The sequence below is a fragment of the Haemaphysalis longicornis genome, unplaced genomic scaffold (assembly GCF_048455015.1).
Source record: "Haemaphysalis longicornis isolate Haplotype H1 unplaced genomic scaffold, Haemaphysalis longicornis Haplotype H1 scaffold_3, whole genome shotgun sequence".
NCBI classification, from domain to species: domain Eukaryota; kingdom Metazoa; phylum Arthropoda; class Arachnida; order Ixodida; family Ixodidae; genus Haemaphysalis; species Haemaphysalis longicornis.
The window spans coordinates 225,195,068-225,207,533 of record NW_027526335.1 but is presented as its reverse complement, the minus strand read 5'-3'; the positions used below and the strand labels follow the sequence as shown (position 1 = coordinate 225,207,533).

The 12,466-nt window shown below is 45.4% G+C and overlaps 1 protein-coding gene across 4 annotated transcripts in view; it reads right to left on the bottom strand.

Moving 5' to 3' along the window:
* Positions 1-12,466, bottom strand: part of LOC144176019 (multidrug resistance protein mrp-7-like) — a 367,249-nt gene that overhangs the window by 120,347 nt on the left and 234,436 nt on the right. For all 4 annotated transcript variants that reach the window (XM_077705122.1, XM_077705124.1, XM_077705123.1 and 1 more), the window contains one exon: positions 8,668-8,849. In XM_077705122.1, the coding sequence (XP_077561248.1) occupies positions 8,668-8,849 (182 nt within the window). The remainder of the gene's footprint in view (positions 1-8,667; positions 8,850-12,466) is intronic.

Sequence of the window (12,466 nt, the reverse complement as noted above, 5' to 3'; positions counted from 1 at the left end):
GCTTTCCTCAGATTTTAATGCCGTAAGCCAAGCTAGCCGCATCAATTAATTCTACAATTGGTAGGGAGTGGAATGCCTTTAGTTGAATGCCTTCCGCATTAAGGCACCTGAAATCTACAGGAACGACTATGTTTCAACGCGGCAGGGAGCCAAAAAAATCACCCGCATGGGTCCGTAATCGTGTCTTCCACATCTTTCAGGCCCAAAAGAAATCCAAATAGGCCTATCAAGACTGGTTGAGCCACTACCTGACAGGAGAAACCCCAAACCTGTGCAAAAGCATACCTGTCAACCTGTGGATTTTGTTTTTTGAAATTTTAATGCTTGAAATCGCGTAAAACAAAATTAGAAAATTGTCAACTTGCATGAACTTGTTTACAAAACTAGCCTTGATTAAAAAAAACTAGCGTCAGATGGTACTGTAATCTAAAGTTACTACATCAGGCAATCATCGCAAATGGCTTTATGAATGGATGAGCGCATAATACTTTGTGCTTACCGACTAGTGGAAAAAAATACATAAACCGTGATGGAAAAAAAACGTGCCAAAAAGAACGTGACAGGAAAAATACATAACTTAAATTTCGCAGTCTTTTACACTCTTGTAACGCTGAAGTATGGTGTGTGCCTTGCAGTACGTTTACCAAACAAGTAGCACTAAGCAGCAGCTTAAAGGGATCATATGAGACATGGGTATATCCACATTTTTGCCTTCATCATAACAATGCCAGAGGGGTATACCAGTATAACAAGGCCGTCTAATGCCAGTTTACACACAAGGAGAACACGAAACAGTTTTGTTTGGTGAGGGGAAAAACATCAGTTTCTGTAAATGAGAAAAAATTTAAAAGCTTGTATCCCTTTGCTTGGCGAGATTTTCTATACACTAGCAGCACTAAAACAGTATAGTGATACCATGCCGACCAATCATTTGGGTAATTCCTAGAGGCAGAACATCTGTCAAAACAGATTGACTAAGCCCTCGCGCAATGCCGGTGTAGCATCAGTCAGTGGCACGTCTGATGCCACATTCAGCCAAAATGTTATTCAGTGATTTTGCTATTACTCACACCACATTCAGCCCAACTTATTCAAAACTGCTCCGAGAAAGGCAGTCAGCAGGTTGTGATCAGAAGCAATGGCAAATTTCAATTTATGCTAGCAAGTCGAGCAAGTGCTTAAGTCAAAACTGGTATTCATCAGTTTGAAAGTTTGACGCCTGTGCATGTTCTAGCGCAAGCTGCCTAGCACCTGTGACAAAAATTGGCAAATGAGAAATTCACGGAAAGAGACATGGAGAGAATTGGCACTTAGTGGTAAAAGACTAAAATATGACAACAGTGTGCAGTCTGTTTCCAACTACTACTAACGCAGCAGGTTTTTTTCTGCATTGGTTTTAAAGCCAAAGTGTCTGCTTGCCTTTAGGGTGCCGAGGTAACACATCAGACTTGTGTAAAGATGTTTTGGGTTCAAACCCTACCTTCTGCGGATACATAGTCTCTATTTTCCAAAAGCAATCAATGAATTTGTTATATTCTTGGGCATTATTTTTTAGCTGGAATGAAGTACGGTTTAGGCCACATTTGTCACTGCTCTGCACTCAGGGAACGCTCTTTCTCCAAGCAATCGTTCAAATTAATACGCAAATATATTGCTAGCTGCCAGCACTTTAGCTTGCAAGTATATTTTACCGCCATGTCTCCTAACTGGTTGAACACACTATCCTATTTGTGACTGGTAGATCTGCCTCTCAGCCTAGCGCTGTCAGGTGTGCTTGCATGGCGCAGTATTCGTGCGTCTGTTATTGATCCGACAGGCACTTGTTCGATTCAACCTCCATTTTTTTTTTCATTTTCGTTAACTTCGTTCGTCAAACATTTTATTTATCTTCATCTTGGTGTTCTTTCTTTTTTTATGACACTTCGTACTAGGTAATTCATGGCTGCTGCTCCGTTCTGTAGCGGCACTGCATCTGGGATTTTATTCATTCGTCAATTGCCTTCAAAGGTTTTGTTAGATCTTTAGCTTAAGATACATACAAATATATACCACACGAAAGCAATACAGCAGGGCGGAAGACAGTAAAACACTGATTGATGTCAAAATGTTGTGTGCCGGTACAATAGCCTCCCCCTTCAATTTGTTACACTTACGTACAGTATTTTTGAAAGGCTGAAGTGAAATCATACCCTTTAGGTCGATCTGGAGACGGCGGGAATAAAAACACTGTTCATATACTGACAAATAACCAAGTCGTGAGTATCGCCATTCAGGTAGGTCTGCACAACATTTGTCATGATGAAATGTACAGTGTGCGTCAGGCTTGTCTAGGGCAAGCGAGCGCACGGCTCCGGAGCGTGCTGGCGACATCTGCTGATAACTGCTGGGTTAGAGATAGCTTGCCATTGCGCGTGCGCGGATCTCGGACAGGGTCGGGCCGGTCGTCATTTCGCATGGGCCACTCTTATTTGCAGACGCCACCACCCACGAGGGGCACTGGTCTTCCCCAGTGCCAGCCATGAGCGGTGACAGGCCAGATAGACGCGCCGTTTGACGCGTTTATCGCAGGCAGTTACGTAATCGCATAAAGCAACCAGCGCCAATCTTCTGAATCTCAAGCGCACCAAACGGAAAGCACGCAACAAGAATTCACTGCAGGGCTTTCGGTCGAACCTGTTGTGCGATTACGTAAGTCCTTGGGGTGATAATGCACCGCGTCAAATTACGCACTGATCTCCGGCGTCACCGCTCACGGCTGGCACGAAGAAAACAAGCACCCGTTGCGGGTGGTGGTGTCTCCAAATTTTAGAGGCCAAAGCTGAACGACGACCGGCCAGGGCCTGTCCGAGATCCACGCACGCGCAATGGCAAGCTACCTCTAACCCAGCAGCTATCAGCAGATGTCGCCAGCATGCTCCGAAGCCGCGCGCTCGCTTGCCCCTGACAAGCCTGACGCGCACTGCACAGGTGCGCTCGGAAAGAATAAACTTACCTTATAACAACGTCGCTCCCAGCGGCGCTCCCAGCGTGGTGAATTTGACGGATTCCAAAGCGTTGCTAACAGGGAAGGTAACACCTCACTTCGCAAGCTGCTTCACCGTACGATCACATCGCACAGACACAACACGGACACAAAGGATGTTCACCGGCGGTAGAAAAGCGCATACGATGGCTTTTCCTTCAATAAATTCGATGTATCGCCAGCTGCACTGCAATGTCTGACCTTCGATGCTCGTTGAAAAGATTCGCACACGGCACATAAATCGTCAACAACACGAGCAAAGCTGTAAATTTGCACAGAACAGTGAGAACGACCGCACGGCATTGGTGCCCGCACATCCGGGACTGCGAACAAGCGACTTTGGCTTGGCTTCGAGTCGGTTTGCGACGGCTATGCCACGGCTACCCATTCTTGTGAAAAATTGAGCGTGAAAACATTGACACGAGATATTAAAAAAAACCGACGGCGGCTTGTGAGTCCTATGTTAATATTTACGATCATTGTTTATAGAATTATTACCAACCCGTCGAGCAGCAGTAATATTATTTTGCAGATAACCGAACTCCGCCGAGGTCGCGATGTTGGCTGTTAGCGCCACTGGCGGCAGTGGCAACTCAGCGTACTAGACATTCACGGGGAATCTCGTGGGCCATGTCGCGACAGCGCGGTCACTTTAGCTTAGCGTGGGAGGATGCCAGAGGAACTGGTTATCGGCAGGTGTGGAGGTGGATGGTACGTCTTTTGTGCCCTGGCGCCCGCGCCCTTCCAAGTTCCCCGCCGCGGCGAATGGCAGCAGAAGAGAGAATCCTTCAAAACAGCTTTGAAGTTCGTGGTCTGCTTGCGGGCGCAGGATATTTGCGAGGCGCTTGTGTTTGAGAAACATTCCGCGGACGCGTTGACATCTTTAAAATACTTCTGTTAGCGAGAGAGCGGTTCGGAGTGTAACAAGCGGCACGCCAGCTCACTAATTTGTTCGGTTTCTCTATTTTGTTTTCTTTTTTTGTAGTGACGTGCAGCAGTGTCAGGCTCGTTCTTTCTTTTTGTGTCCCTGTGCAGTAGAGATGAGTTGTTAATCAGCGCTTCAGTTTGTCTTTCTTCTCTTTTTTCTTCGTTTGTTCGTTTAGTTCGTGTGAGCGGGGGCGCCTTGTGAGTCTCTTCCGCTTACGAGTACAGATTTCTTTTGCCGTGAAAGAACTGTTTTCACCTGTTTTAATAGAACATAGATGCGCGTTTGCTCCTTGCGGGATTCTCTGTATTCCACACTGCAGTTCTACAGTTGTTATCGTAGACAGTTCACGGTATCCTCAAGGAAAGTTATGTATGCGAGGGATATTGATTTGTTTGACTACGAAATTTAAGGCGCCGACGCTACACTGGCGATAAGGCCCGCAGCAGTGGAGGGCCCCGGATTCACAGCCCGAGCCCGGGGTCTTAACGTGCGCCTAAATCTCGAACACATTGGCGTTTTCGCTTTTTGCCTCCAAGAGAAAAGCGGTCTCCGCGATGGGGAACTGAACTCGCGTCCTTGGGCTCAGACCACGGCGGGGTGTAGTTCTGGCTACCCTAATGAAGTTCACGAGTGAACGACGATGAGGCCAAGCTTGCGTTCGCTTGATTTGAAGGCTTGTTTTAAAAGTTCGCTGTATACAAAAATTTAATTGTTCTTTTTTCGACGTGTAGTGATTTACACCAACGTTTTGCTATTTTTTTTCTGAGTATGTATAGGCACATTTTCGTTACTGGAATATTCTTTCGCGTTTGGGTTTGTGAGATAAGTATTCATTTCTGCAAAACAGCGTTGTTATTATCGTGCCTCCACAGAAAAACACTGAATCATCGCACTAGGATGCGATGTCACATATGACTTTTGTAGATGTAGCAGATGAAATGACTTTTTAAATCTACCTCCTCCCCCCCCCCCCCCCCCCCGTAACACAACGTATCACAGCATTGCATGTGTGAAAAGAGGTAGGAGGAGTTATGACTTTTTTTTTTGTCCCCAGAACTGGGACCCGAGATGTGTAGCCCCCTCCCCCCCCCCGCCGCCTTTCTGTTTTTTCCCGGCCGAGATATGCATGCTTCATGATTCCGCACCAACCTTCCCGGAAGACTGACTTGGAATATCTCCACTGCCGCTAAATCGCCCCAAAGCGGAACCTTGGCAGTACTGGAGATTGCTCACCCATTATGTCAATGTGTGCTAAGGTATAAAGAAGAAAATCAGCTGCTATAGCAAGGAAACGTTTCCGCGGGAGTCACGTGCCAGAAGAGATGAGTCACTGGAGTTTTGTCAATGTTTATTTCCTCCATTGTTTTGTGCAAACCATGTTGCGGCAGTATTTGAGGAAATGCATTCAAAAATTGTCCAATACAATTGATTTCCCCACTTAGCAGGTATAATTATTATTTGTGCAAAGATATGCTGCTGGTAAAGGCTACTGGATTACCCTACGGAGTTTCATCAGTGTTGAAAATTAAGCGCGAACCATAAAACATGGAAAAGAAAGAAGGACACCGGTATAATTTTCAACAATGTATGTTCACCAACTAGTTCGACTCTCAATCCTACTTAGTTTTGTCAGTAGAAACTCTATTGAGTTTCAATTAAAGGAAGTCATTTGACATTCTGTTGAGGTTTGTCTATTGAAACCTTGTTGACTTTTTATTGACTGCACTCAGTAGAAATGTCAATATAAAATAAAAAAAGCATAAAAGTAACCTAGTAGTCTTAATTCCGTAGACACAGTGGGCAGCGCTGAAAAAAATAACCCTTCAAAGTGTATGTTTGAGCCTGATGGGTTTTGTCCATTGGTTCTCCAAAGAGTTTCAATTGACTGGTGTCAATTGGTTTTGTGTTGCGTTCTCTCAATAAAAATCCTTTTGAGTTTGTACTGACACATCTCAATAGCCAATTGAGTTTGAATTAAGTTTCTGTTGATTCAATAAAAACTCAACAGGAAAAGAATTGAAACTCAGAATCTATTTTTGTAAGGGTAGTTATAGGAACGGAATGGAACCGTGATATCAGCGACTATGAGGTGTTTCCAAGTGACTTTGTCGCGTACCGGAAAGATATACAAAGCCATGGGGGTGGTGTATTTTTGCTTGTGCGAAGTTCTTTGAAATCCGCTGCCTTAGTCATTCAATGCGATATTGAATCTGTTTGGTGCACGATTACCCTACATGATAATTCTTCATTCGCTGTAGGTGCATTTTATCGACCCCAAACTCACACTACATATTACTTCGGAAGTTTCAAGCCGAACATTCAATCTTGCTGCTGATTTTAATCTGCCAGAATTGGAATGGCGTGATTGAATATGTGTACGAGGCACTGGGTGCCGCGTAAACATAGAAATAAAAAATATATTCGGTAACTTGGCCTTGCTCAGTTTGTTACTTGCCCAACTAGAAATAATAACGTTCTTGACCTTCTGTTCTCAAATTCGCCTATTTTGGGGAATAATGTCAATGTTATTCCATGAATCAGCGACCATATGGTTATTGTTGCAGAAATCAAAAAAGAAAGTAAAAGCACCTCAAATAGTGCGACAAGAAAAGTTTTTCTACTTAATAGGGGTGACTGCGCAAGAATAGTCCAAGAGCTAGAAGACCATTTGCCTGTGTGTGAATGCCAATGGAAAAACTATAGTGTGAATAGTTTATGGCTTAACTATAAGGACAACTTGTTAGCCCTCGTAGATAAGTATATGCCTGCGAAACAAGCAGGCAAGCTTAGTAAACGCAAGAAGTCATGGATGACGCCCAGCATTTTGAGATTATTCAGGAAAAGGCGGCGGGTTTTCGGTAAATTAAAGAAATCTGGAAGCAGTGACCACACGAAAGAATTAAAAGTGTTAACGAAACAGTATATTCAAGTGTGGAAAGCGCAAAAGCGAGATATTTCGGAGCGCTCAGCAATAAAATGAGAACTAATTCAGTCTTTCTGGCATTATATGAAAAAGTGTGGATCAGATCATGTTGGAGTGGGCGAACTAAACTTCAATAATATGGTTGTAGTTGATGAGAAAGCTAAGGCCACATGTTTAAACAAATATTTCCAATTCGTGTTCTAGCCCAAGCTCGACGTTCCTTCCCAACAGCACCAAAGCACGTTTCCACTGATGCCACCCGTAGAACTGAGTGTCCGCGGCATATGTTCTCTTCTAGAAAGCCAAGATGAATCCAAAGGAGTTCGTCCTGATGGTATCTCTCCTCGCATTCTAAAGAGATGTGCTCCGCCAATTTCCCCTTACCTTTACATAATTCATTCAATATCCTTTTCTACGGGAACTTTACCCGAAGATTAGAAAATTCCTCATGTTGTTCCGGTTCATAAGGGTGGCTAAACAAATGTAACAAATTACCGACCCGTTTCATTAACGTCCGTGTCATGCAAAATTTTCGAAGACATTTTATTCAAGCACTTATTGACCCATCTTACCGGTAATAATGTATTGATAAATGAGCAGCGCGGCTTTCGCAAAGGTTTTTCTTGTACGGCGCAGCTTGCAGAGTTCTTTCACGAGCTGGCTTCCAGTGTCTGCGCGGTTTGTTTTAGGGCGGTAAAAGCTGAGAGACATCTGTACTGCTATGAAAGCTGAATTGGTTTGGAAATTGATTTCTTTGCGCAGGAAAAAAACTGCGTTTGAAGTTTTTCTTTTCTGTCTTTCATGAGCAGACTGTAATTGACCGTCATAACTATTTCAGTGAACCCAGTTACATATCTAGGCGTAATGACCACCGACAAAAAGTGAACGAGTGCCGTGCAAGAACAACCAGACTTTACAATTCCTTTTTTGTAATGACCATCAGATATTGGAACCGGCCGAAAGACAAGCAAGTGTGCTGTATGAACGAAGAATTGTTTTATTCCAGTCTGTAGCCCCCCCCCCCCCCTCCCCCCCGATGTAACGCCTTTTTTGGCAAAGCAGGGCACTCACTGATTAAAGAATAAGGAATTAAGTTTGCTGTAAGAAGATCAATGTAAGCTTCGTCTGTGCAATCTGGCTTTCCCACATTGTCTGTTTCGCAATGAAACATGTGCATCTAGGAAAGGAGTAGAGTTACAGAAAACGGCTCTAACTAGAGTGTCAGCAAAGTATCCCGAAATAAGTTACGCGTCAATTAGCCGCAAAGACGACTCTGCCATTATGTCAAGGTTTATTTACTTCTCAGACTTAGTTCATGGTTACAGAAGTACTGTCGGCTGTCAATAAGTGGCCATCTACGGCGGGGTATGGTTACGGGCTGGTGGTGATGATGATGGTTACAGAAGGCGGCTGTAAGTTTTGTTTTACCAGAACTATCTAGAAACAAAATATACGAAAATTAGCCGCTTGGACGACTAGAAAAGCAGAAGCCGAAGCCGGCGGAAACCTTCGTAAAGACAACCCACAGCTGCGCTGTTTCAGCAGACATCACACTGGGTGGAACTAAGTTTCAATTTTTCTGTTCGTTTCCGTTGATGTGTCATCTTCCCTCGCAAATTTTCACTCTCTTTAGAGATTAGCGAAGTGGAAATGACCGTAACTCATACAACACTTCAATGAGCTCCTAACCAGGCAGTTCGGAGTGGCAGAGATCATTACTTAAAATGAAGTGGTGGTTCCAGCCCTTCCGTTCCATGGTTTGGTGATGCGTTTGGAGCTAGAACATGAGCTCACCCTTTTTCCTTGGGCGAAATGGCTCCCTCGTTTCGGGTTGCTTCTCGCAGTGTTTCAGGGGAGTCGGGATCCGCGAGGAGATCGTCGACGCAGTCGTATTCGCGTACACGTCCGTCGTGCACCAACACTATTTTGTCCATGTGGTGCAGGTAGGCTCCCTGGTTGCACACCATTATGCGAGTCTGAAAAGAGAAAGAGAATTCCTCTGCAACCTCAAAGGCAAAAGCCTAGCAAGTATGGTGTACTTCTACGCAGCTGCATTGCGTTTTCGTTCCTTTCTTCCTTTCCGATACTTCGTCTTCTGACGCGGATTACCCCGACATGCAGACTGACCGCCATTCACGCGGTAGCTTCCCTCCCGTCACAGCGCTCGTCGGCGTGCACTTGTTCAGCTCACGTGCCGTCACGTTCACCTCGCACGCTGCACCGCGCTGGCTAATTTTAGAGCACTCATTTTTGTGCAGTGGAAACGCAGTTCGAGCCCCATGTGCACATCCGGGCTCAAGTTCAACTCGAAGCGAAATATCAAGTTCAGCAACATTTGTTGACGGGCTAGTTGGTCTGGTACTTGAACAGCCATGAGGATTGCGCGGAACGACGACACGAAGAGAAGAGAACAGGACGAGCGCACCTAACAACTAATTTATTCAAGGGCTTACGCTCCCAAATATAAGACAATTTGGCGCATGCGCCGAACAAACCTGTGCGAAGCGCCAAGAATAAACATATTCATTGTCAACCCTACAGACAAGAATTTAACAATTCAGACTCGCTTTTATACAAAGCCAAAGATGTGTCACTCACGCAATTGTGCGCATTATTTATCAAAAAGGCTTCCATTATCTCCCGCGCGACATCGCCGCTGCCCCGGCCAAGAATCTTAATCTCATTCAGTCGCGGCCTGCACCCACATTTTCGCAATTTATGCAATTCTCCGTCAAGTTAGTTCTAGCATCCATATCTCCCAAAGTGCGCTCATGCTCCCCAGCCCGATCGTTCACGCAACGCCCAGTTTGGGCAATATAGGCCTTTCCACATGTCAGTGGAATTTCGTAAACGACGCCTTTCGCGGACTTCACAAAGGGCTTGGAATGTTTTTTCGCACAACCGCTCCTTTTCGCTTTCTCCCTTGCAGAGAAGCTGGGACAGCTTTGTTCTCTGACTGCAAAAGAGAAAACCAAAAGGAGCGGTTGTGCGAAAAAACATTCCGAGCCCTTTGTGAAGTGCACGAAAGGTGTCGTTTACGAAATTCCACTGACATGTGGAAAGGCCTATATTGCCCAAACTGGGCGCTGCGTGAACGATCGTGCAGGGGAGCATGAGCGCACTTTGGGAGATATGGATGCTAGAACTAACTTGACGGAGAATTGCATAAATTGCGAACAAAGTGGGTGCAGGCCGCGACTGAATGGGATTAAGATTCTTGGCCGGGGCAGCAGCGATGTCCCGCGGGAGATAATGGAAGCCTTCTTGATAAAGAATCCGCACAATTGCGTGAGTGACACATCTTTGGCTTTGTATAAAAGTGAGTCTGAATTGTTAAATTCTCTTCGGTAGGGTTGACAATGAACATGTTTATTCTTGGTGCTTCGCACATGTTTGTTCGGCGCATGAGCCAAATTGTCTTATATTTGGGGACGTAAGCCCTTGAATAAATTAGTTGTTAGTTGCGCTCGTCCTGTTGTTTCCTCTTCGTGTCGTTATTCCGCGCAATCCTCATGGCTGTTTAAGCGAAATATGAAGTTAGTAGATGCGAAGCATCTTATGTTCGGGGCTGTGTCCCTCCCTCCCTTGTTGTCGTTCGTCCGCACTCTACTGCGCATGCGCGTCTCTTCAGCCCCGTCAGCGTTTGGCCTGACGTCAGCGCAGTCCACTATAAATAAAAGAAATAGTTAGGCGGCGCCCGGTTTCGATCCCACGACTCTCTGGCCGCAACAGGAGGTACGTGGCGCTCTTCCCACTGCGCTACAAACCGAGACGAGAGCATGTGCTACGAACGCGCCTTCAGACCTTCACTCATTCAAACTACGTCAAGAAGGTACTGATACAACGAAGGCACGCGAAGCTGAACGTCAACGGAAACGACGAACTGAAAACTTTAGAGGAGATGTTGAATTTCCCGTGGGAAAGCTGTGGCGGGAAGCGCCACGCGCCTTGCAGCTCAACCAGAGAAGAGGACGAAGAGAGCAGGCAGTGGGTTAGGACCGCGAGTACGCAATAACGAAAGACGAGAACCAGGAGGTGTTCGATCAGGCAACGCGGGTGTCCGTCTCTTCGCTGTCTCTACATTTCTCTACATTGCTCTACATCTGTCTCTACATGGGGGTTCACACTACATTCCCTTCGGGCTCCGATAAATGAAAGAACATAACGGCAACACAATGAAACCTGCACGGAATCCGCATTATGCTTCCCATCGTCCTTATAGTTCACCACGGAAAGATGGTGTAATTTGTTTAGGGCGATAACCTTATTAAATTAAGTTTTAAAACTTTTCTGTGGGTGCCAGCCGTCCTGTCACCTGTGCTCGTTAGGCTCGTCAGCAACATGATCTGCCGCCTTTGAAGCCGCAGACTTCGGTTCCAACCTTGCGCTTTCTAATATCTTTGTCCCTCCTCTTCGGAGTCTCTGGCTATTTCTCATCAGATAAGGTTCGCTTTCTATATCTTTCTCACCAGAATAACCAAATGCTCAGTCTGGACACGACGCCGGAACAAAACTTAAGCTGTTCGAAAGACTGAGGCCGCCGACAGCTCCGCCAAACTGAGCGACCCTCCACCGCCGCAACCTTTCACACCGCACAGGCCTAATGAAATGGCTACCGTGTTTCTTACGTCTTGATGATTGTAGACCGTAACGGTTAGTCTTAATACACTTGCTGAGAATGAGTTCTGGGAAAATAAAAATGTTAAATGCCGACACTACCTCTCAAGACGCTCTCTTAAAGTCGAAGTAATGCCATAGTGTCGTACTCCTTGATCTAAAGGCCCATGATATCTGCAACTTTTCTCCTCGCGTCAAGAGTAGAGAACGTGTCACCAGTCGACTGTAACCTGTAAATTATATAATGCATAAACAGGATAGAGAGCATCAAATAGCAACGAAGGATAAGAGTTCATCTATTTTGAACAGAAACAAAATTTAACCGATGCACCAAGTGTTGAAGGCCACTAAAACTAACTTTTCGTTTGAAATCCGCGGGCGGGAAGTTAAAAATCAGCGTTAAGTTAGAAAGGCAGCGGTAACACAGGAAAGAATAAGCAAAACTGCGCGTAGTAATTAGTGTAGCATCCTAGGCACGTTGGTACTCCATTGTTGAATAAAATGATTGCGCCGTGTGTGTCTGTCCTCACTTCGTCCGTGTCCCTTTTTAGCGCAATAATTTTATTCAACAATGCGCGTATTAAAGTGTACTCTCGATATTTCAAAGTCGCCTAATTGGAATTTTTGATATAGATGAAGTGATTTTCCGGTCCCGCCAATTTTACATTAATTGAGCGGAAGAATTCGCTCGATAAATCGACAATAAAACCCCATATATCAGTTAATTGCAGGTTATTTTGAATAAAAAAGCCGCCCGCATCTTCCCACGGGGGGAACTCGAGTAAATGCGTCGCATCTACTCGAGTCAAGCAAAGCGTCACGTCAAACGAAAGCCAAGCAAAGACGCCCTTGACTGAATTCCGAACGCGCGCTCCGCCGCTTATATACGTTGAGGGGACTGCGTAAGCCGGTCCCAGTAGACGACGTTGGCGTACTTGTAAAGCGGCGTGGACTCTAGGTGTTTGAGCCAACCGCG